At 49.9% G+C, this 24,802-nt stretch overlaps 2 protein-coding genes and 1 long non-coding RNA gene across 8 annotated transcripts in view; 2 read left to right on the forward strand and 1 right to left on the reverse strand.

Annotated features, from left to right (window-relative positions):
* EZR (ezrin) overlaps nucleotides 1–1,884 on the forward strand; it is a 49,389-nt gene extending 47,505 nt beyond the window's left edge. Inside the window, exons 13-14 of the mRNA XM_013992459.2 lie at nucleotides 600–848; nucleotides 941–1,884. Of these exons, the coding sequence (XP_013847913.2) occupies nucleotides 600–848; nucleotides 941–1,105 (414 nt within the window). The 3' untranslated portion in view covers nucleotides 1,106–1,884. The remainder of the gene's footprint in view (nucleotides 1–599; nucleotides 849–940) is intronic.
* SYTL3 (synaptotagmin like 3) overlaps nucleotides 1,956–24,802 on the reverse strand; it is a 93,816-nt gene continuing 70,969 nt past the window's right edge. For 4 of the 6 annotated variants that reach the window (XR_002342342.1, XR_002342345.1, XR_002342339.1 and 1 more), the window contains 7 exons: nucleotides 19,941–20,119; nucleotides 10,141–10,243; nucleotides 8,076–8,246; nucleotides 5,941–6,045; nucleotides 4,925–5,030; nucleotides 3,729–3,934; nucleotides 2,415–2,751 (listed from right to left, as the gene is read on the reverse strand). Coding sequence is in view for 1 of the 6 variants with exons in the window: in XM_021086369.1 (XP_020942028.1) it covers nucleotides 2,642–2,751; nucleotides 3,729–3,934; nucleotides 4,925–5,030; nucleotides 5,941–6,045; nucleotides 8,066–8,246; nucleotides 10,141–10,243; nucleotides 19,941–20,119 (990 nt within the window). In the remaining 5 variants the exon portion in view is untranslated. Of the gene's footprint in view, nucleotides 2,752–3,728; nucleotides 3,935–4,924; nucleotides 5,031–5,940; nucleotides 6,046–8,065; nucleotides 8,247–10,140; nucleotides 10,244–19,940; nucleotides 20,120–24,802 lie in introns of all 6 variants that reach the window. The other 2 variants (XR_002342344.1, XM_021086369.1) reach the window with 2 other exon arrangements.
* Nucleotides 10,000–20,151, forward strand: LOC110259902. Its single transcript, XR_002342352.1, has 2 exons — nucleotides 10,000–10,227; nucleotides 19,974–20,151. It is a non-coding gene; the product is annotated as an uncharacterized LOC110259902 (long non-coding RNA).

Raw genomic sequence — 24,802 nt, forward strand, 5'->3', positions numbered from 1 at the left:
AAGTATTGAATGAAAGAAGCTGGTTACAAAACCGCTGCCAACTAAGCCCATTTCCAGAGTCAGGCTGGTGATGTGGTGGGTGGGATTGCGTGTGTAGCCCTGGGAAGTTGGTGGAAGGATTACAGGTGACAGGTGAGAAAGGGCTTGAGCCTGGTGCTGGCAGGAGGAGCTAGATAAAAGCGGCCTCACAGGGAGAGAATAAACCCGGACCCCAAGCGCTCCTGTGCTCTTCAGTGGCGGGAGGGTTTAAGATGTCATTTTTCAAAAATATATGCAATGAACACACATAAGGATTATCGACATAAAGAAGACATTATGGTCCTTAGGGAAACATCAACACCACCTGGCGACACAGCTCCTCCCGGTCCCCTGGGCACGGTTGACACACCTGCTCAGGGGACCCAGGTCCCCAGACCCCCTGCACAACGGGGTCACGCGTCAGCGGCCTGGCCCTCAGCCCCGAGCTGCTTCTGGCCGAGGGGGGGGAGGGTGCGGCCCCTGCTCTCGGCGAGGACCCTGGGCCTGGCCTTCTCAAGGAAGTGGCCAGACGCGAGGTTCTGCCTGGGAAGGTCTCACTGCCTCTGAATCCGCTTTCAAAGGCCAAAGAGGCCCAGGATGACCTGGTGAAGACCAAGGAGGAGCTGCACCTGGTCATGACGGCGCCCCCGCCGCCGCCCCCGGTCTACGAGCCCGTGAGCCTGCACGTGCAGGAGAGCCCGCCGGAGGAGAGCCCGGAGTACACGGGCTACAGCGCCGAGCTGTGCAGCGAGGGCATCCTGGACGACCGCAACGAGGAGAAGCGCATCACCGAGGCCGAGAAGAACGAGCGCGTGCAGCGGCAGCTGATGGTGAGCGGTGGGCGCCGGGCAGGGGCCGGGGGCGGGGGGGCCGGGGCCTGGGGCACGGCGAGCTCACCCACCCCTGCCACTTCCTCTCGCAGACGCTGACCAACGAGCTGTCCCAGGCCAGAGACGAGAACAAGAGGACCCACAACGACATCATCCACAATGAGAACATGAGGCAAGGCCGGGACAAGTACAAGACGCTGCGCCAGATCCGCCAGGGCAACACCAAGCAGCGCATCGACGAGTTCGAAGCCATGTGAGGGGCACGGCCTCGCGGCCCTGGCCCCGGCCCCGGCCGTGCTCGCTCGCTGGCAGTCCTCCAAACCCGTACCCCTCGCCGCCCCCCAGGTCCTTTACAAAGAGTAGTTACTTCAGTGGGAATGTTCTGGGGCTGCGACCAGCGGCATCTCCCTGGTTTGTCCCCCGATTGTATCATAGTGCCAAACAGGCCTGATTTTTATTATTATTGAATCACTTCCTGTTTTATGCTTGGAGCGGGACTGAATCAAGGAGAGATGCTTGTAAAGTCCGCACAACTAACTCCATGCTGGCATGTGGTATGAGATTCAGTGTAATTACACCACATCGTGGCTTATATGCTGTGCCATACTTTTTCTGCATTCGAAATTAGCTGAAATTGATCTCTTGATTTCTATGAAGGATCCATCCTTATATGTTTGTTTTCTGATGGGTGAAAATTTTGAAAACTGAGTCTGAAGCACTCTCTTCCCACACATGCCCCCGCCACCTCCTTCCCGGGCCTTCGGGTCAGTCGACGAAATCCTGTGATCATGTGGATCACTCAGGGTAAGCAGTGCGGGAGGATGCGCTGGAGCTGGGGTCAACTTTTCTTCTTTTTTTTGCTTAACAGTTAGAGGCTACCTTGTTGGACCTGCACCTGAATACTGATCAGCCATAGAGTATAGTATTTATATGTAATGATAATACCAGTTTGTAACATTAGTTTAAAAAAGGGAAAGTCTCATTCTGTATATTTTGTTAACTTTTACAGAATAATAAAAGATTTACCTATGAAAAACCCTGTACCCTTGGCACTTAATGTGATGGGACCTGCAGGCGGTAAGGGGGCTGATTTACAGCAGTTAATCAGAGCTGGGAGGAGGGCTTTTTTTTTTTTTGACTGTTAGTGTCGTGCATATAATTGGCTACATACACATTGGAGTTTTCTGCCAGAACTGCGTCTATGAGAAGGACACGCGGGATGTTGCGCTAACCCAGACTCCAGCCGGGACGGCCCCTCCCAGCTGGCCGGTGCTCCCACTGGCAGAACCTGCTCTGACCTCCCGCTGCTCCCGGGCTCGGCCTTGCAAAGCCATTCCTCACACGCCCGGGCTCTGCACACTCCCTGGCGTTGCACGTTCTGCTCTGTCCCCTTCCAGCAGCCGTGCCGGGTGTCCCCCACACCCCGCAGGGTTGGCTGACCTCCTCCAGAGACGGTTTTCTTCCAAACAGAATGGGAGGAAGTGACCACCCCTCCCTCAGGGTCTGCTTTTCTCTTTGAAACACGCAACAGCAAGGCCATGCTTTTCATTGACAAGCACAGGGAGGTCGTGGAAACGGGTGAACATTTATTGAAATCTGGTCATTTTCCACATCTCCCAAAGGACAGATAACCAGCCTGAGACTTAACACCAACATTCACGGTTGTTCTGTTCAACTTACAGAGGGATCTGAAGAAGGGCTGCCCTGCTGTGGAGGGGCTGGGGCCCCTCCCGGCCGTCCACACCCGGCCCTCAGTCCACCTTCAGGCGCCGGCACCTGGAACTCCTGCTGCCTCAGTGCAGGGTGAGGGTCAGGTCTGTCCACAGATTGGGGCTGGAAAGAACTTTCTGCCATTGGAGCTTTGATTGTGGGCATGCGTCAGCACCAGCAGCTGGCTCGTCCTCTGTGATGGGAGCAAGGGGACAGATTAGTGATAGGGGCCAGGGGACACTCGCCATCCCTTCTCTCAGCTTTTCAAATAAGGGCCAGCAGCAAAGTATAATTTTTCTCCTCAACCTAAGCCCCTTTTAATAGGAGTGAGTGGAGAGCCCCCTCCACCCCTCCCCCAACAGGTGCTGAGAGCAGGGGGGCTCGGTGCCAACCCGCCCGCCACACCAGGTGCCCTCGACTGATAGGCCTCCCAAACCCGAGGCTGTATCTTTCCCCGCGGTTTAGAAGTGAGCAGAGGACGGCTTTGGGGGGTTGTTTCTTGTAGAGGCAGATGGACAGTCTTAACGCTACATCACTGAGGCTGTAGACGGGCAGGGAGCCAACCAGCCCAGGGCCAGGGTGGGCGAGGAGAGGTCCCAGAGGAAGGGGTGTCCTGGCTAGTGGTCCCTCCAAAGAGGTGGCAGTGTAACAGTGACCTCATTTCTCTTCAGTGGTCTCAGGGGTCCTGGGGGTGTAGGCAGGTGTCTGGGGGGCCCTGCTGTCCCCATGAAAAGCCAGTTAGCATTCCTGCTGAACGACACTGAAAAGCCTCAGCTCCTGGTCCCTCTGTTAATGAAGTCCTTTCTGAACTGCCGTTTGTCTGGGTTAAGAAGACAGCCGCCCCTAAGAAGATAATCCTTCATGGCTGACACCAGAAACAGAAGCAAATACTGTACCCAGCCCATTTTGAGGCCTGTAATTTTTGTTCCTTTAGCAGATCTAAATCTGATTTAAATCGCTCAAATGCTTTCTTGTGTTTCCGTTTGCTCAGAGGCAAAGAGAAAGAGCTAGACTAAGCGATTTCCATTTATGGTAGGTTGGGCCGATTCAAAGCCGCCTCAGTCACCTGCCCTCACGGAAGCACTTTTTCTCGTCACGGTATCCACATAGGACCGTCACCAGGCATCACCTGTGCTCTGTGGGCCCAGTAAAGACCTCAGACAGACTTACTGGAGCCAAGCCTGGCGCCTCCCAGCAGGCGGTCGCTCACGCCGAAGGTGGCCTGGTCCCACACGGTCAGTTCCAGGCTGGACTGCCTCAGCTGAGAAGGGGTCACGCCTTTGAAAACGAAGGAGTGCTTCCACTGGGGACAGGCTTGCTTCTTCAGGACAGGGGACTTCAGTCTCAACCTTTGCTGGTCTGGCAGAGTGAGACAGCTGTCCAGGAAACAGATTCAAAACGCTGTGAGCCCGCCCTCCCACAGCCGCCTCTCCCTGCTCTTGCTCAGAAAAGTGCTAAACCCAACACTGGACAAAAATCGAAAACAAGGAGTGAGCACAGGAAGCTTGAGATCTGGCTACACGGCCTCTCACTAGATGTTCCAGATTTCTCTTAGAGCTGACGTCTGCTCCAAATATTAAGTGTGCTTTGGGATTTCAGGCCACGTGGCCCTTGTGTTGGACACCCACCAGGTGCAGCGAGGCTCATCAGGCCTGCTACCCAGGGACCAGGACACTGCACACACTTATCTCATTTAACCCTGTTCTCAGGAAGGTTAATGCAGAAGGGCTCCTCGCTCGCTCGCGGCCATACAGATAAATGGCAGACTTAGCACCAGCTCAGCTCTGCCATCACACTGGTGACTTAGCAATTCCATGTAGTAACAGTATTTCCTTTGGGAGCCACCACTGCTCTAGTACTGGAGTGAAAGGTGCATCATTACTGTTCATCTAAGAGGAGGTGTTAAGCTAAAATGTTTACTAAACACACAGCTTTTTCCATCCCCTTTTTCAGTCACTAGATGCTGATTTATCGATGCAGCAAGGACTGATAAAATTTGGCTTTAGTTTTGGAAGGTTTTGTTTTAATGGCCGCACCCCCAGCTTATGAAAGTTTTCAGGTCAGAGGTGAGTCCTCAGGGACCAGGTCAGGAATTGAATCCGCCCCTTAGCAGCCACCCAAGCCACTGCAGGCAGGTTCTTAACTACAGCAGCAACTCCTGGGCTTTGGTTTACTGTGGCACCCCAACCTCAGCCTCGGCACACCTAGACCTGGGAATTCTTGGAAGCTGGTCTTCCACACACGTTATGCGTGGTTTCATAGGAAAGCTTAAAAGAGACAAGTTTAAAGTGGCTTCTTGGTGTTCCTTTACAAAGACCATGCCCTATGACAGATCATCAATAAATAACACTGAACACAACACCTACCCCTTAACAAATGAGTTTAAGGTGCCATCCGGCCGCACAGGTAGATTCTTGGCTCCCAGCACGACCAAGCAGAGTTGACCGTTCTGTGATGGCTGATCTCCCGTCCCTGGAAGGAAAGCTGGGATTTACTGTCAACCCCCCAGGGCCACCACCCCAAAACGGGTAGCTTAGCCAGAGCATGTGCTACAGCCCTCAGAGCCCAAGGGAGCAGAGGAGCACGTCCGGCATCAGGAGGCTCTGCTGCCCCGCTGGACGGTCAGCATGACGACAGCAGGGAAGGGTTTATTTTAAAGCCCAGGTGAGTGAGAGCTGCGGAGAGGACGAGGTAGACGTTTCAGTCAGTTCTAGCAAGTGGATTGGGAGAAAGACCTCTGTTCTAGGGGCCGCTGGTGACCACGGGGTGCCTACTGCCAGGCCGCTGGGGCCCCGGGAGCTCGGCAGCAGTGTCCTCCCATCAGCAGCAAATCCCCACTAACTGGTGGACCTGCCCCTGCCGCCACCACTCCGCGCTCTTTCACATGCGCTGGCACAGGTTGCGCATCTGCAAGCTCCCTGAGGACCTTGATCTGGCCTCCTGCTGGTTGGCAGCAGCTCCCATGGCCCAGGAGCAGGGAGCTAGTCACCCAGCTTTGCAGACATGGCAGCTGACACTGACTTGGTTCCCAAGGAGCCAGAGTCCCAACTGTAAAGCCGGTGTTGGCCTTCGAGGGGCCCCAGCCGGGACTGTTTCTCCAGAGCCCACGCGAGCTGGCCCCCTGGGAAGGAAACCAGGGCGGGGGGCAGGTGTCCAAAGAGCCTCACAGGCTTTGCCTGGTTTGGGTCCAAGCTGAGGCCAGAGAAGCGGCGTCCCAGGCCAGGCTTCCCAGGGTTGGTCAGAGTCACTGGAGCCCAGGATCAGTGGGCGGCGGGAAGGAAATGCTGGGAAACTGCCCAACCTCTCGGCCATCTGCTGCTCTAAGCTCTGGGGACAGTGACATGGTGACAGACAAATGTTTGCAGGGCTGGAGGCCACCTACCTCCCTGAGCCTCCGGGGGCTTTCTGGGCTCCGTAGGGAGGACCAGTTTGGCACGGACGGCAAGTTCTCCATTGCTGGGAGGGACGCTGTCTTCGCATTTCTCGCCTGTGGGAAGAGGCAGGACTTGAGGCAGGATTCCCCAGCTCCCAGAATCTTTTGGGCTCCTGACTGCCTCAGCCCTGTCCCCTCCTGACCTCTCCATGCCCACTCTGCCCCTGCAAAGCCTCTGCAGGCCTGGGAGAGCCGCGGGCAGAGTGGACACGCCTGTGGCAGGACCGGTCTTCCTTCCATTTGCGGTGACTTCACGCCCACCCTCGCCAGCCCCGCATTGCCACCCCAGCCACCGCCCCTCTGCCCGCAGGCCAGCGCAGCCCAGAGGCAACGGGCTAAAGAAAACCTGGACACAGCCCGAGTCTGAAACGGTAAATAAAACCAAGACCCCATCGACTCCACTCAGGTTAGGGAGGATCCGAACTACCCCTCCATGCCAGGGGCCACCACAGGCATGGGGGCCCGGCTCAGGGCCCACAGCGCAGGGCTCCCTAGTCTGGGTGAGTTGGCCCCTCCCACCCCAGACCCCCACTGAGGACACGCCTCACCCAGGACCCAGGCGGACGGGACCCAGGCAGCTTCTCTGGTCACAAGTGATTTTGCCAGAAAGGGATGCAGAAGGGGCTCAGAGAGCCAGGACTGCAGTCCCATCGGCCTTTCGCCCAGTGGGGTGGGGACAGGACCCTGGGACAGAGAGCAGCCCCACCCTCAGCTTCCAGAAACCCTCAGCAACCCCGTGGTCCCTCCTGCCAGGGCCAAAGCAGCAGCCCGGGAGGGGCCCGTGCCCAACACCCGTGTGTCGCTCTCTAAACTGGGAGCAGGAGGACGCTCTTCAGGCTGGATTTCTGCTTCTCGCCCGCTTCTCAAAAGATGACCAGCCTCAGTGGCAGCCTGTCGTGACCTGAGTCAGGGGTCCTAGGGGGAGAAGGCGGGCAGAGCGCCCTGCATCCCCAGCACGAGATCCTGGGGGCGGGGAGAGCTCATCTGGCAGGGAAAATCAGGAGCGCCTTCATGGAGGAGGTGGGATTTCAGCAACGCTGTGGGCGGCCGTGCACAGGGGAAGGCTTTCAGGTGCAGAGTCCCAAGGGCCCTCCCAGGGCAGAGTGTGGTGCCGAGGAGAGGAAGCTCGGGGATCCAGAGGGTGCGGGGCGGGGGCTACACAGGCCTTAGTGAGCGAAGCGGAGTGGCTGGGCTTTGAGAGGATGCTCCCAGGCCCAGACCTAACCTCCAGCGGCCAGAAACCAGACATGTTTCCCTGCAGAGGTGTGATGACTCGAGCCTCCCTGGCTTCGGAGGGGAAAACGGAGATAAAATGGCACCGGGCCCCGTCCAGGCCCCGCAGAGCCCCAGCCTCCCTGCCGTCCTGGACAGGAGATGGGGGCGCCCGCATTCTTTCCTCCATGACCTCATCCCCGCTCCCTCCCCACCTCGGCCCAGGGCGCAGAAACAGCAGAGCAGCCACGCCAGGAAGCGCAGACCTTTCTCCTTGGCCTCTCCTCTCACCTGCGGGCTCACCCCTCTCCTGGCCTGTCCCACGGGGAACCCCCGCTGGTCAGGGCAGCTCAGAGCACGTGGCCCCTCCCTCTCCCCTTGTTACCGTTTGCAGAAGGCTGCGCGGTTGGCAATTAGGGTAGATGCTCGCCAGCCCGCGTGTCTGAGCCTGGTCCCACCTGGGGGCAGCCTGACTGGCCATGGGTGTGGTCTCTGGCCAAGAAGGTCGAGGCCACCTTAGCTGACACGAGTGACCCTGAACTGGGAGAAGCAGGTGGACCCACCAGGCTGTCATCACAGAGCTGAACCTGGGCCTGATCCATGCTGGTGTTTGGGCCACACTGCGGGTGGGGCTTTTGGGCCCTTGAACAAACCTGCGCAGGTGAGACTCCCTCAGCCCAACCCCGCCCAGAGAGCCTGGCCGTGGCCTCTTCTCCCCGGGAGCTCCTACTGTGGAGTCCCAGGCGGGCGGGTGTCCCCATGTCCCAGGTCCCAGGCTTCCGGGGCAGGTTTTCTCTTGTCGGATCCCTTTGAAAAGGGAGTTGGGTTCTCGGGGGTGGGGGGGGGCTGCTCAGTCCCAAACCAGACCTCACCTTGGCCCGGAGCGGGTACCAGCGGAAGGACTGTGTCGCGCTGTCTTCAAAGTCCCACGTGGCCAGAGGAACAATCACTTCTCCAAGAAACGCCCTCCGGGCGAGGGTGCCCAGGTGCCACACAGACACCTGCAGCTGCCGGGTCCCCAGCTGGGCAGGCTCCACCTGGTACTGCAGAGGCGAAGAGAGATGGTCGGCCTGGCTCCCAGGCCCGCGGCTCCCAGCCCACGGCGACCAGGCCCACAGATCGCAGGAAATTTTTAAGCTATTTTTCCCTCAAGTCCTTGCTCCATTTCCAACTCTGCGCTTCACTCCATACTCTGTCTTTAAATATAATTATTTCTTTCACGTCTACCTGCCCAGCAGTTGAGCCCAGCTAACAGTGCTTGTGCTACATCCACTCCGTCTCAGAAGGAGCTGCTAGGGGTGGGAAAGCTGCTCGAGCCCAGGCCTGCCGTCCTCAGGGCAGCATGGGCATCTCTGCCCGCTCGGCGCTGGGCAGCCCTCTGGACTCCTGCAGAGACAGGCCCGCTCCTCGTCCATCCTCACTGACTGGGGGCCCCTTCCTGACAAATGCCACTATTCCCTGTGCTTGGCTGAGTCCACTTTCCCATTGCTGTTAGGTCCCCAAGGCCGTGCCTCCAGCAGCCCCCGACCTGCCCGTCTCCACTGGGTACCAAGTACACCAGGGAACGGGGTACGGCACCAGCCTCGTCACCCAGGTCTGCTGTCTCGTGTCCTTCCCAGGCCCCCATAGAGGGGTCAGGTGTACAGGAGGTCTCCCAAGGAGTGTGTAAACTCAGAGGATCAGTTTCTAGAGCTTCAACTTTCACAGGCACTTTTCTCAAAACAGGTGAAGACTGGGCCCCGCCCGATATATTACTCCGGTGCCTCACCCCAGGGGTACAAAGGGAGAATTTGAAATACGGGTTTCTGCCAAACTGTTCGTGATGGCTCAGCTCCCTCCCATCATCTCCATTTCATCTGTGTTTCAAGGAAGGTGAAGGCTGAGCCTGTGTTGGATGTTCTTCACGTGGGATAAAGGCACCGACTGTTTTCAATGCATCTGGAAAGTTCTTCAGGATAACCAAAATATTCACAATATACTGGATAAAACCAATGGATAAAAACAAGTGATTTCTTCGAGATTCTGGTTGCCTTTTTTTTTTTTTTTTTTTTTTTTTCTTTTGCTGCACCCATGGCGTGTAGAAGTCCCCCGGCCAGGGATTGAACCTGCACCATAGCAGTGAAGACACTGGAGCCTTAACCACTGGGTTACCAGGCAACTCCACCTAGTGGGTCTTTTAAGGCCAGCAGGCCAGATGGCCCTTGACTGAGAGTTCACAAAAGCCCCTACTTGCCAAGGAAGGCAACGTCCTCTCCTTTCTCAAGCTGGACGCATAGGATCCCTGGGCTGCCCAGTCTTGAGCGCATCTGGAAAATTCTTCCATCTCGGAGCTTCCCACACCCGGCTATCCGCACTCACCAGACATCCTTCCCAGTTCTCCACCTGAATCAGCGGGGGACAGCCCCCCCGGGACCTCTGCTCTAAACCACAAGCCGCATTTCTCAGCACCAAAAAAAATGAAAACCCAATTTCTCTCGAAAATTTTTTGCACAAAATGACTGTATCTCTCAAGAAAGAAGAAACTTTGCTTTGCCAGATCCTATTTACCAGATAGTCAGGCACTTTAAAAAGATAGTAACTTGGTAGTTTCATTTCCAGGGTACCTCGCTTGAGAACACCTCTGAGTCATAAAAATTCAACAGGGCAAACCAGTTTTAGACGTGGAGAGGCAGCCAATTTCTTTTGCACCGTTTTCTCGCAAATCATTAATCAAATGCCCTTCCCAAGTCCAGCAGACTCTGCACTTTTCGTGGACAAAGGCTGAAATTTATTTTCAACCAACTTGCCACTGATTGACAGAGGCCCGCAGAAAAGCTTAAGGGCCGCCTCTGACATTTCCCCGACGCAAGAGCTTGGAAGGGCCACCCGCTGGACGCTGGCCCCACGGCCCGGCCGGGCACGGGCAGATGCGGCACGTGAATATTTGTCCCCAAGTACCTTCAAGGTCTCCTGGAAGGTGGGCTCCACCGTGTTCTTCTGGACTCCGGTCTTGCGTTTCCCCTGGGACGACCTGTCAGGCAGCAGGTAGGTCTTTACGTACCTAGTGGCCAAACCGACGGGAGAGGCGAGAGCTCAGCGGGGGCGGTCGGGGGGTTCAGGAGGGGACTGGCCCCGCCTCCCGCCACCTCTGGGGTTGAGGGCAAGGGCCTGGTGGCCGCCACGGACAGTGAACAGGGACAGTGCTGCGTGCGCAGTCCCTGGTTTGCAGCCTCTGGCTGTAATTCTCTGGAATGTCCTGGGGTGGGGAGTGAAGCTCCCCGCTTTCCCCATGTCCTACTCCTGGAACCTGTGTCGCTCATCCTGTCGCTGGGTGACAACCAGAGGACAGAGGTTTCCAGGGCTCGGGATTTGGGGGGTGGGGGGTAGGTTTCTAATCCACCAGGCAGAGGGCCGCGTGCCAGCTGGCCCTCCCTCCACCACTCTCTTGCCCTCAACCTGCTGGAAAAGAGGAGATGAAGAGCAGGCCTGACACCCGCGGGGCCTCGAGGAGTCTGGAGGCCACGCTGGCCCAGGAGGCATGACGAAGGCCATCTCTGCACACGCCCTCTGCCCTTTCCCCCCAGACCTGCCCTAGGCCCATCCCGGTACCCGGGTCCTTCCTGGCGCCTCCTGCAGCTTTACTGATGACAATGACGCCACTGGCCCAGGTCTTATCCCCACAGGCCAGAAACAAGTTCAACTGTCCCAAAGCAGAGAAGGAAGCCTTCCTCCACCAGGACCCCTCCTGGAGCCCCAGCCTCGGGCCTCCCCGCACTTTCTGTCCAGCGTCTTAGAAAAGGCCTCAAGGCTCGTTGGCACCATCGCCTCACTGTTGACTTAAATGGTTGATCATCGCAAGACTTCACACATAAAACAGGAGACAATAAATCAGATCTGTATGGCATTCTCCTGTGGCTCAGCAGATTAAGGACGCGATGTTGTCTCTGTGAGGACGCAGGTTGGATCCCTGGCCTCGCTCAGTGGCTTAAGGATCTGGCGTTACCATGCGCTGTGGTGTAGGTTACAGACGCAGCTTGGATTTGGCATTGTTGTGGCTGTGATGTAGGCCGGCAGCTGCAGCTGCGATTTGACCCCTAGTCTGAGAACTTCCATATGCTGCAGGTATGTCTGTAAAAAGAAAATACATAAATTAATCTACATATATGAAAGCAGTACAATAAAATACATGCCCATGTATCTTGTTGGTTTATTGTGTTAAGTCCTATTTCTTTTTTCCTTCTTCTTTTTTGGCCACACCGATGGCATATGGGTTTCCCAGCCAGGGATTGAAGCCCAGCCAGAGCGGTGACCTACACCACAACTGCAGCAACGTCAGACCCTTAACCCACTGCACTGCAGCAGGAACTCCCTCTGTTTCCTTTCTGATCAACTCTCTGGATGGTCTGTCCTTTACTGAAATTATTGCCATGCCCACCTATTGCTGCAGAACTATTTCTCTCCCTTCGATTCTATTTTTTCTTCTTATATCTTGATGATCTGTTATTAGATGTATAGACATTTATAATTGCTCTATCATCTTGCTCTACTGGACCTTTTATTAATATACAACATCCTTAACCTTTTGTAACTTTTTTTTTTTTTTTTTTTTTTTGCTTTTTAGGGCCACGCCCATAGCATATGGAGGTTCCCAGGCTAGGGGTGGAATCAGAGCTACAGCTGCCACCTACACCACAGCCACAAGAATGCCAGATCTGAGCTGCATCTGCCACCTACACCACAGCTCACGATAACGTCAGATCCTTAACCCACTGAGCGAGGCCAGGGATGGAACCTGCGACCTCATGGTTCCTAGTCGGATTCGTTTCCGCTGTGCCATGATGGGAACTCCTGTAACCCTTTTTAATTTAAATCTATTTTGTCTGCTATGGGTACAGCCACCCCTGCTCCCTCTTGGTTACCATTTGCATGGAACATCTTTCCATTTGGAGCCAAAGTGAGTATCTTGTAGGCGACATGTAGTTGGATCCTATGTTTCTATCCATTCCGCCAATTTCTGTCTTTTGATGGGAGAGTCTAATTCATTTACATCTAATGACTGATAAGCACTTGTGTCCTTTGCTGTTTCTTTTGCCTTATAGCTTTTGTGTTCCTCACTTCTGCCTTACTGTATTCTCTTGTGTTTAGTTGATTTTCTTTGGTGAAATGTTTAAATTCCTTTATTTGTTTTGTTTTGGTTTAGAGCTAATTTTTTTTTTGTGGTTACCAAGGGGATTATATTTAATATCCTATAGTTATAACACTAATTTGAGGTCACACCATCTCAACTTCAATAATGTAAAAAGACCCTGAGCTCCTTCTTAGCTCTATCCTTATCTCTTTCCATTGTTGATGTCACAGAATTACATCTGTATACATTTAGGACCAAAACCACAAATTAATAATTCTTTTTTTTTTTTAAGGCACCTGTGGCATATGGAAGTTCCCAGGCTAAGGGTCACATCGGAGCTGCAGCTGAGGTCTATACCACAGCAACACCACATCTGAACTGCCTCTGTGACTTATATCATAGCTTGTAGCAATGCCAGATCCTTAACCCACTGAGCAAGGCCAGGGATCGAACTCACATCCCCATGGACACTATGCTGGGTTCTTAACCTGAGCCACAATGGAAACTCCACAAAGTAATAATTCTTTTAAACACATTAGTCTCTTAAATTATGTCAAAAACAAAGTGTGGAGTTACAAACCAAAATGACAGTAAGAGAGTAATAATCCTCTAAAATGTGTCCTAAACCGTGGATGGAACTAGAGCCTCTCGTACTAAGTGAAGTCAGTCAGAAAGAGAAAGACAAATACCATATGATATCACTTATATCTGGAATCTAATATACAGCACAAATAAACCTTTCCGCAGAAAAGAAACGCATGGACGTGGAGAACAGACTTGTGGTTGTGGAGGGGGAGGGAGTGAGACGGACTGGGAGTTTGGGGTTAATAGATGCAAACTATTGCATTTGGGATAGCACAGATGCTGTATAGCACAGGGAACTATGTCTAGTCACTTGTGATGGAACATGATGGAGGACAATGTGAGAAAAAGAATGTGTGTGTGTGCGTGTGTGTGTGTGACTGGGTCACTTTGTTGTGCAGTAGAAAATAGACAAAACACTGTAAACCAACTGTAATGGAAAAAATAAAAATCATTAAAAAAAAAAAAAAAAGGAAAACACACGTAAGAATACCTACCCAGTGGTATTCTTTTTATAAGAATTAAATGAGTTAAATAAATAGTAGCATTACCACTGTTAAAATAATACTAGCTTTTCTTTTTTTTTTTTTTTTTGTCTTTTTTGTCTTTTTGCCATTTCTTGGGCCACTCCCGCAGCATATGGAGGCTCCCAGGCTAGGGGTCTAATCGGAGCTGTAGCCACCGGCCTACGCCAGAGCCACAGCAACGCAGGATCCGAGCCGCGTCTGCGACCTACACCACAGCTCACGGCAACGCCGGATCGTTAACCCACTGAGCAAGGGCAGGGACCGAACCCGCAACCTCATGGTTCCTAGTCGGATTCGTTAACCACTGCACCACGATGGGAACGCCATACTAGCTTTTCTAATTGCCTGTGTATTTGCCTTTACTGCCTTTTTTCATATCTTTGATTTACTGTCTAGCATCCTTTTATTTCACCTGTAGGATTATCCTGAGCATTTCTTACAGGGTAGGTCTGGTGGTAGCAAACTTCCTCAGCTTTTGTTTAGCTGAGAACCTTGTAATTTCCCCCTCACTTTTGAAGAACAATTTTGGCATTTTTTTTCTCTTAGCGTTTTGAATATATTGACCCACTGCCTTCTGGCCTCTAAAGTTTATGATGAGAAATCTGCTAAATCTTATTGAGGATCCTCAGTAGGTGATGACTCACTCCTCGCTTGCAGCTTCAAGATTCTCTCTTTGTCCTTTTCTTTCAAACATTTGTTTATCATGTATTTTGGTGCAGGTCTCTTGTGAGCTCATCACACTTGGAATTCGAAGAGCTTCTCTAAAGTTCACATTCATGTCTTTCATCAAACTAGGGAAGTTTTAGGCATTATTTCTTCAAGTATTCTCTCTGCCCTTAGTGCTCTCTCTTCTCCTTCTGAGACTCCTGAGATGTGTTTGGTGGTCCACATCATGGTGTCCCAAAGTTCCCTTAGATTCTGTCTGCTTTTCTTTTTTTTTTTTTTTTTTTTGTCTTTTTGTCTTTTTTTTTTTTTTTTTGTCTTTTTGCTATTTCTTGGGCTGCTCCTGCAGCATATGGAGGTTCCCAGGCTAGGGGTCGAATCGGAGCTGTAGCCACCGGCCTACGCCAGAGCCACAGCAACGCAGGATCCGAGCCGCGTCTGCAACCTACACCACAGCTCACAGCAACGCCTGATTGTTAACCCACTGAGCAAGGGCAGGGACCGAACCCGCAACCTTATGGTTCCTAGTTGGATTCGTTAACCACTGCGCCACGACGGGAACTCCTGTCTGCTTTTCTTAATCTCTTTGCTTTCTGTTCCTCAGAGTCAGTAATTTCCTTCATCCTATCTTCAAGTTCATCTATTCTTTCTTTTACCTGGTCATATATGCCTGTGAATCCCTCTAGTGAACTTTTCATTTCAGTTATTATAGTTTGCAGCCCAGAATTTCTTTCTGATTTCTTATTCGGTTTTATATCTCTTTGTTGATATTTTTATTTTGTTCATACATCATTTTCTTGACTTTCTCCACATCTTTCTTTAGTTCTTTAAGCATCATTAAGTCAGCTGTTGTAAAGTTTTTGTCTAGTAAACCTGCCCTCAGATCTCTTTCAGGGGCAGTTTCTGTTGATTCACTTTTTTCTTTTGAATGAACCATCCTCTCCTATTTCTTTATATGCCTTGTGATTTTTATTGTTGTTGTTGTTGTTTTGCACTGAATATATGTGTCTAATAATATGTTAACTCTGGAAATCAGATTCTCCTCCTTCTCTAGGGTTTGCTGTATTTTGTCATTGTTTTTTTATCAAGTTATTAATACATTTATTGTTTTGGACTGTCTCTGTGCCAAAGATCAGCCAGAGGTATAAAATTAAGGTCTTCTCAGATCTTTTCTGGGCATGTCTGGTCACTCTTTAATTTTCCTTATATCTGTGGTTACTTGTGAATGTTCTGGTTTTAGTATCTGGCCCCCAAAAGGGAGAAAAAGAGAAAAATGAAGAGGGGACACAAATGAGGAACTGGCCCTTTACATACATTGTAAATCACTTCATCCCAAAGAAGAGGAGATTGCAGCAGTGGGGAGAGGTGAAGCAACGACAGCTGCCTGCCTCTTTGTACTTCTGTGATCAGAAGCAGCAATCAGAGAACAGATCCTTGATATTTGAAGGACAAGGATCCTTTTTGCCCACCCTGGCTCCTGCATGTAGTATGCAAGCTGCTGCTCCTGCTGCCCATCAAGGGGGTGGGGGTGGGGGATGGGTAGCTAATACTGTTCTAAGAGCTGAAACAGGCTGATATTAACCCCAATTTACCATTCGAGCCTTTGCCTGGAAGTTGCAAGTCTTCCAAAGAGTCCAGAATTCCAAAATAGTTCCATCAGACGGATTCTGCCAGTTCAATTGTTGTCCATAGAGGGAGATGGATTCCCAAGGCTTTCTACACTGCCATCTTCCAGAATCCTCTCTGGACTATGCTTTTCTTTTATAAAGTGCTGAGTCTTGTTCTAGCAGGCATTCCACTGACTGGAAACTCGGTTTGACCCTATCAAGGTTTAAGTTTTGAGCCTATCAAGGTTTGAGTTTGTGTACGGTGAGGAGCTCTGGTGCTAGTGAAGCTGTAACCCTAAGCATTATCTTTTCTAGGGTTCACTGAATGTCCCACTCCACTCTGGCTGGTCAGACTGCAAGTCTTTCCCAGCACTGCGCAACTCTCAGATTTTTCGTTCAATTCACAACTCCCCAGTAGCTATCCTATGGAGAGATCTCATGAAATCTTGTCCTGCATCTGAGCAGCTTAGTTTGGCCAAAGCCTCAAGGGATCCCTATGAGGAGTTTAGGTCCCCTTCTCTAGATACGTCCCACCTCACCTGCTTAAGAATAATACTTGTTGAATGTTTATTATGTTCTCCATGCTGTTCTGAGGGCTTAATATGAGCTAGTTCAGGGAAACACAACTATCCTTTGAAGTAGGTGCTATTAAAAGCTCCATGTGATAGTGAGGACACTGAGATATGGAGAAGTTGAATAACTTGCCCGAGGTCCAACCATGTACATGGCGCAGCCAGTTCCCAGGTCCAGACTCTCAACCACTCGCTATAGTCCTACTGAGAATTATGGGAGAGGCCCAACACGTTTAGAAGGTCAAGGATTGAATAAATGTAGCTGATGGGATTGGAGATGAGCCTCAAGAGTGGACAGAATTGTGATTTCTCCCTGTGGGAGTAGCACAGGGGAAATAGTCCCAGCACAAACATGAGAAAAGCCTCATACTTAATGAAAGTCAGCAGATTGTTTTAGAACAGTGAGTATTCCAATTGTCCTGAAGAAGGTATAGGTAGGGGAATTTCAGAAGTTAAGACTAGAAAGGAGTCATCAAAAAATGGGCAGAAGATCTAAATAGACAATTCTCCAAAGGAGACATACAGATGGCCAAAAAACACAAGAAAAGATGTTCAACATCTCTCATTATTAGGAAACCACTCTGAGGTACCACCTTACACCAGCCAGAATGGCCATCATCAAAAAGTTTACAAACAGTAAGTGCTGGAGAGGGTGTGGAGAAAAAGGAACCCTATGACACTGTTGGTGTGATTGTAAACTGGTACAACCACTGTGGAAAACAGTATGGAGATTCCTCAGAAAACTAAAAATAGAACTACCATTTGATCCAGCAATCCCATTTCTGGGCCTCTATCCAGATAAAACCGCGACTCAAAAAGATGCATGCACTCCAATGTTCATTACAGCACTATTTGCAATAGCCAAGACATGGAAACAACCTAAATCCATCAACGACAGATAAATCAACAGAGGAGTGGATCAAGAAGATCTGGCACATATACACAATGGAATATTACTCGGCCATTAAAAGGAACGAAATAATGGCGTTTTTAGCAACATGGATGGACCTAGAAATTATCCTGCTAAGTGAAGTCAGTCAGACAATGAGACACCAACATCAAATGCTTTCACTGACATGTGGAATCTGAAAAAGAACACAATGAACTTCTTTGCAGAACAGATGCTGACTCACAGACTTTGAAAAACTTATGGTTTCCAAAGGAGACAGTTTGGGGGGTGGGGGGATGCACTGGGGGTGTGGGATGGAAATCCTATAAAATTGGATTGTGATGGTCATTGTACAACTATAAATGTAATAAATTCATTGAGTAATTAAAAATAAATAAATAAAACAAAAAAATGGGTATAAGGGGGGGAAAAATAGACTAGAAAGGAGGGCTCTCTTACAGAGACTCATAAGCACCACAGCAGTGCACTTAATTTGCTGGTTCTAAGGAGCTACTGAAGGTTTCAGAGCAAAGGGTGAGATTGATTGGACCAATGATCCATTCCTTTCCCCTGGTGGTACTGAAATTATGTGCTAAAAATGTTCCATGTTGGGAAAAAGAAAAAAAAAAGGCCAAAATGTGGTCCTTACCTTAAACTGTACATAAAATCAATTCCAAAATAAGAAAACCAATTCCAGTTCTAATGTGAGAAGAGCTAGGTGTGGAAAAACCTCTAAGAAAATAAATGATGTATTTACATCCTTCAGGTGGAATTCCCCTACAGACTCAAAAAGCAGATATTTTAAAGGAAAAGAAGGGTAAATTTGACATTATCAAATTCTCTATCAGAAAAGTCACCATAAACAATGTTTTAAAGCAAGTAACAGCCAGGAGAAGACATGTAAAATACCTTTAACCTCTGAAGAATTGCACTGAAAAGAATTGAACTGAAAGTGGATTTTTTTTTTAAAACTAAACTTGGGAGTTCCTGCCATGGCCCAGTGGGTTAAGAATCAATTGCTGCAGCTCAGGTTGCTGTGGAGGTGTGGGTTTGATCCCAGCCCAGCACAGTGAGTTAAAAAGATCCGGTGTTGCCACAGCTGTGGTATAGGTCTCAGCTGTAGCTCAGATGCAGGCTCTGCCTTGGGAACTTTCAGTATGCAGCAAGTGTGGCCATTTAAAAAAAAAAAAAAAGGCCTCCTATAAAAATTTTTTTAAATGACAATTCAATAGAAACATGGACAGGAGTTCTCACTGTGGCTCAGTGGGTTACAAACCCAACTAGTATCCATTAGGATTCAGGTTCAATCCCTAGCCTCACTCAGCGGGTTAAAGGGTCCCGTGTTGCCACAAGCTGTGGAGCAGGTCGCAGACGTGGCTCGGATCCCTCATGGCCACGGCTGGGGTGTAGGCCTGTGGCTGCAGCTTCGAATTGACCCCTAGCCTGGGAAATTCCATATGCCACAGGTACAGCCTTAAAAATTTAAAAAAAAAAAAGCAAAAAATGGGAAAAAAGGAAAATGAACTCCAAGCAGTTAATGCAGAGAGGAGTTGCTCCTCTTTATTATTAATAAAGGGAAACGCAGCTTAAAACAATGACGAGACACCATATTCCACATCTACCAACTGGAGAAGGACTAATCTTTTTGTGTGACAGGATTTTGATTTTATTTTTCCTACATGGGAAGTCACATTTCCTTATACCATTTATAGAACTTCATCCTTTCTGCATTTTTTTTTTGTCTTTTTTTTTTTTTTTTTTTTTGTCTTTTCTAGGGCTGCACCTGTGGCACATGGAGGTCCCCAGGCTAGGGGTTGAATCAGAGCTACAGCTGCTGGCCTACACCACAGCCACACTGGATCCTTAACCCACTGAGTGAGGCCAGGGATCGAACAGGCAACCTCATTGTTCCTAGTCGGATTCATTAACTACTGAGCCATGATGGGAACTCCTTTTCTGCACGATTAATACCCCCTTGATCATTTAAGTTCCCCCATATGCTAAGGACTGTATCTGGACTTTAGATTCTGCTCCACTGACCTCCTTGTCAATCCTTGCATCCATAGCACATGGTCTGAATTACTAAGATTTTTTTTTTTTTTTTTTTTTTTTTTTACATTTAGGGCTACACACTTGGCATATTTAGGTTCCCAGGCTAGGGGTCAAGTCGCAGCTTCAGCTGCTGGGCTATACCACAGCCACAGCAACACCAGATGCCAGCTGTGTCTGAGAACTACATCAAAGCTCACAGCAACACCAGATCCTTGACCCACTGAGTGGGGCCAGGGATCAAAACCGCAACCTCATGGATACTAGTTGTGTTCATTACTGCTGAGCCACAATGGAAACTCCTGAATGATTAAGCTTTGTAACAATTCTTGGCATCTTTTTTATTTCTGTTGCTTTTTTTTGGTCTTTTTGTTTGTTTGGTTGGTTTTTTCCTAGGGCTGCACCTGCGGCATATGGAGGTTCCCAGGCTAGGGGTCCAATCTGAGCTGTAGCCACTGGCCTACACCACAGCCACAGCCACACAGGATCCGAGCCATGTCTTCAACCTACACCACCGCTCACGCAACACCAGATCCTTAACCCACTGAGCGAGGCCAGGGATCGAACCTGCAACCTCATGGTTCCTAGTCGGATTCACTAACCACTAAGCCATGACAGGAACTCCTATTTCTGCTGCTTTTTACAATTGTCTTGGTTAATCTTGGACTTTTACTTTTCCATATGAACTTTAGAATCAGTATGTCTATCACCTTAGGTTGAAACTTAGACTGAGAAACTTACGGGTTGCACTTTTTCTTCTTTTCTTCCCCGTAGGCAAGATTCTTACAGGCCTGGATGCAGATTTCTAAAGAGTGAGCTCTGAAGCAATAGCGAATGGCAAATTCTATCTCTCCAGTGACATGCGTGTTGTCGAAATTGCCCATCTCTGTACAAGTGCTGTTGATGCTAATTAAACTGCCCTGAAATAAAAAATGACAAATAGAATAAGTTACTTCACAGTTACTTTTGTTGGCAGTTCTGGTTTCAAGATATCCAATAAATCACACTGCACACAGAGCATGCATCCTGACAGGTTAAGTGAATAACGCACCAGCTTGTCCTTTGCAAAGTAAATGGCCACATATTCTGTCCCAAGGGGATGAGGGGTATCCTGGGAAGGGCCTGTCTTGCCCAGATACGGCGTTTGCTTAGCGATAAACGTTACACAATGCCATTCTTGACACAAACCACTTGGGAGGAAGTGGACTTTCTGTGTGCAATTCTGCAAAGATAACTTTCCAAGGGCAGGTAATATCCACGGCAGGAACAGCCCAGTGGAAAACAGCCCAGTGGCCAAGGGGGTGGGAAGCCAGGAGAGCTGGACTCAAACGTCAAAGTCTAAACGGAAAAATTAACTCTGTTCCATCGGGTTAAGATGAGGAGCAAATGGGAAAAAAGCACATAAAATACGCAGCAAAGACAACAATACATTGTGTTTAAATGTTTATGGGTCCCTAGAACGAAAAACAAAAGCACCATCCTAAGTTCGGGCGCTCGAAGGGGGAGAAGATGGAAAGAAGCAGCAGCGAGACAGAGCACACGGTCTTAACAGCCCCACTAACTTTGCTTAAGTATTTGCCTCCCTTTCCCCGAAACCAATCTCAGCGCCAACTCTAGAGACACAGGGCACCTGATGTGATTCCCACTTTCCCAGCTGGTCCCGCAACGCTGTAGACCATTCTGGAAAGACACCAAGAAGAACAAAACAAAACCAGCAAGTCCTCAGAACGACCCACACCTGACTTAAATCATGATGCCCAGAACCCAGCTCCCCTCGGCCCCCTCAGTCCCTGGCCCTGAGCAAAGTCATCCATCCACGCCCCTACAACCGCTGGGCTGGGAAACCGTTTTTAACTCTTACACGCTCAAAAGCAGCGAGACTGCGTGGAGGAGGGAGGTATGGACGAGGGGAGCAGAAGACAACGGGAAGCTTGGCAAAAGGCCGATGGATGGAGGTGGTGACAAGTTCTGAGAGTTCCCCGGCATTCCCCTGGGACTCGGCTCCTTTCTAGCTTAGACTAGCTGTGCTGCGCCAACTCTTCCACCAAGAACAGATAGAAAACTGAATTCCACACCAGTTTCAGGGCGCTGCAGAGGCCTGCCAGGCCAGCCAGGATGCAACGGTCCATGATACTAAAGAGAAGCACAGTCAGCTGAACTTGACGTTCTGAGCAGTGCTTGCCTTTGAGGCATTTGTCGGCAGGTGAGGAAGGCTGAGGGGTCAGCTAAACGTGGCAGCTGGGAGGCCTGGGGGCCCAGCACAGTGACAAGCACAGGGGTGCAAGGCTGTGAAGGTGCAGAACTTGAGAAGTTCCCAGAAGAAAAGGAGACACTCGGAGGTGAGAGTGCTGCTGCTAAGGGGTCAAGGTGTTGGGTGAGTTGGAAACTGATGTGAGATGCTCACAAATGCCTTTAGAAGTTTCATCTTATTAGGGAGGAAAAATGGGAGCTCAGGGCCACGACAGAGGAGGGGCTTGTAAGCATCCAGACTTTGAGCTGGGACCCCTCAAAGGTCTTCTTCCTAGGAGTTGAAGTCCACTAGTGGGCCAGTCCTCCCAGAGACTAAAACCCAGCTCTAAGTGAGCTCAGTGCCAGACGGGCAAAGACCATCAGCCTTCCTAGGCATCTGCTGGAGCAAAGGCCAAGTCCCTCTGGAGGAAGGTCACGTCCAATGTTCCCATTTGGCTGGAAACTCCAGGGCAGCAGGAACCCTGCATATTTCTGCCTCCACCGAATCTCCAGCACCAGCTCAGAGCCTGGCTCGTGGTACCTCTCAGTCAACACTTACGACGCGAAGAAGAAAGCACTCGAAGTTATGTGATTTTAGGAGCTCTCCCTGCAGATATTACAGCACGATGCGTCGTGCTCCTTGTTCTGAAGGAGCAGCAGATCTGAGGTCAAAGACTCGGGGACGGTCCTGACCTTAGGTAACTGCCGTCAAGTCCCTGGACTGCAGATTCCGGGGGGGAAATACTTTAAAGTGAAACTCCATGGAGGCACATCATAATACAATCGCTGAAAATCTGGGATGAGAATCTTAAAGTAGAAGACTCTTAAAAGTAGAAAAGAAGAATCTTAAAAGTAGAGGAAAAAAAAAGATACGTTACCTTCCGTGGAAGAAACAGTAAGGGCAGGAGAGGATGGGATCCAGGCACCGCTGGGAGGCTGGCACCTCCTGTTTGGGGAACGAGGGTGCATTGGGTGCAGCCTTGGGGAGGTTAATTTTGGTTTCAGGAGGATTAGGGAATTACAGGCTGATTCTGTTTTTCTTTTTTTTTTTTTTTTTTGAGATGTAGGAAGGGAGGTTTATTTGTTGAGAATGAGGAGGAAGAGTGGAGAGAAGTCCTGAAAAGAGGGTGAGAGAGGCTGAAGAAGGTGTGAAATGATTATTGTGACAGCAGGACACGGAGTCACCCAGAGGGACATCTTAGGATGGCTGGCCCTGTGGGTGCGAATGGAGCTGAGGACACAATAGGGCAGATCGAATCCCATACGCTCACACTGAGCATTCCACCTGCCCTCCTGTGCCTTCGGGGCTGTTCAGGTGCAGGCACGGAGAAGACGCACCACTGGCTCGTCTGGGAAGCACCAGAATGACTCGTCCTTCATTTTCAAAAATCAGCAGAGGTCGACTAGGTGAGACCCACCCCAAAATCACATGCCACATCGGACGTGGACTAGGGTTCTTAATGCCTTGGGCCATCAGCTAATGGTAGTGTGTCCGAGTAATTCAACTGCCCATCTGCTTGGCTGAGAAAGTGCAGCCTCAGATAATGAAGGGACAGCCAAGCACGTCTTTGGTCAACCGCATTCCTTCGGAGAGAACTGATGACTGCGCCGTCATTGCCCCCGGAGGGTTTTCTGCTTTTATTTTCCCTATAGACAGAGCCGACGCTTGGAGCAAGTTAGGACTTTGAGCAGTAAGGGAGTCAGTCAAGAGGTCTGGGCCCAGAAGAACCCTACGAACTCAGCCTGAATTTTATTAGCGCCATCTGCTCTGTCTGGTTTTGAAAGAAAAGGAATCTGGGCAAAAGTAAAGGAGAGCCACCCCAGGCAGGCAGGGAGCCTTCGGTGACTCCCCTCTGAAGGGCACGCATTATCAACTATCTCCGCAAGCAAGGCCTGATGCCCTTTTATTTCACAAGACAGAATTCAAGGAGAGTCGACAGAAACCACAGCTATCCTAGAAAAAAAAATCCTTGATTCCCCCACCCTGCCCCCAAGAGCACGCAGAGAGCATTAGCGCAGGGGGTCAGATGGTGGTGACGGAGGCAGACAGACTCCCCTCGGGGCCCCGCCTCTTGGTGGTCAAGAGTGACCTTGAGCAGCTTGCTTGCCCTCCATAGGCTCAATTTCCTCATCTGTAAAATGGGCATGAGACTCAACTGGTTACTTGTGAAAAAAAGAACCAGGCCTGTGCTTAGCAGATTTGTTAATCTTGAAAATGCCACACAACGTGTCTGCCCTTTGTAAGCTGGGCAAATCACTCATTTCCTTTGTTTTTTCCTTTATTTTCTCTTTTTTTATTTTTTTTACTGTGAAGTATATTAAAAAGTCCATATAATGGATAGGTATGGTGAAATGATAATTATTAAACAAACATTCATGTGCTCACCACTCAACCTAAGAAAAACAACAAAACCAGGGCCTTGGAAGCAACCTGTGGCCCCGCCCTTATGAATCACCCATATTTCTGACCCCGAGCCAACACTGTTTCAGAATTTTCCATTAATCATCTTTGGTTTTCTGTGTGGTCTTATTATGTATGTACATATCCCCCCAAAACAACAGATTGGTTAGTTTCGCTGCTTTGGGAATTTAAGTAGAATCACACTGTGTACGTATTCTCCAATAACTTACTTTCTCTTGATACTTTGTTTTTAAAATTCATCTATAGGGAATTCCTGCTGTGGCTTTGTGGGTTAAGAATCCAGCCAGTATCCATGAGGCTGCATGTTCAATCCCTGGCCTCACTCAGTGGGTTAAGGCTCTGGCGATGCCATGAGCTACAGTGTAGGTTGCAGACATGGCTCAAAACCCGCATCGCTGTGGCTGTGGTGTAGGCCGGCAGCTGTAGCTCCGATTAGACCCCTACCCTGGGACCCTCCATATGTCTTGGGTGCAGCCCTAAAAGGACAAAAAAAAATTCTTTTAAATAAATAAAACTCATCTGTGTGCTTAGGGGCAGTTTTAGTTCATTCATTGCCACTCTGGTGTTCCACTGGATGAATAGGCCATAATGTAGTCATTCTTTTTTGTTTTCTTTTTTAAAAATTGTTTTACATGAAACAGCATCTGTATACCTGCTTATTAAGCTATTTAATGTTTACATGCAATACACAAATGTTTTTGAAACCACCAAGTTCTTTGATAATTGCAACATTGTTTTCAAATAAGCATGGAGAACTTAAATCCTTTATCCTTCAGATTTTTTGTTTGTTTGTTTTTTTATCTTTTTAGGGCCGCACCCAAGGTATATGGAGGTTCCCAGGCTAGGGGTCTAATCAGAGCTGTAGCCACCGCCCTACGCCAGAGCCACAGCAATGCGGGATCTGAGCCACATCTGAGACCTACGCCACAGCTCACAGCAATGCCAGATCCTT

The sequence above is a fragment of the Sus scrofa genome, chromosome 1 (assembly GCF_000003025.6).
Source record: "Sus scrofa isolate TJ Tabasco breed Duroc chromosome 1, Sscrofa11.1, whole genome shotgun sequence".
Lineage (NCBI taxonomy): Eukaryota > Metazoa > Chordata > Mammalia > Artiodactyla > Suidae > Sus > Sus scrofa.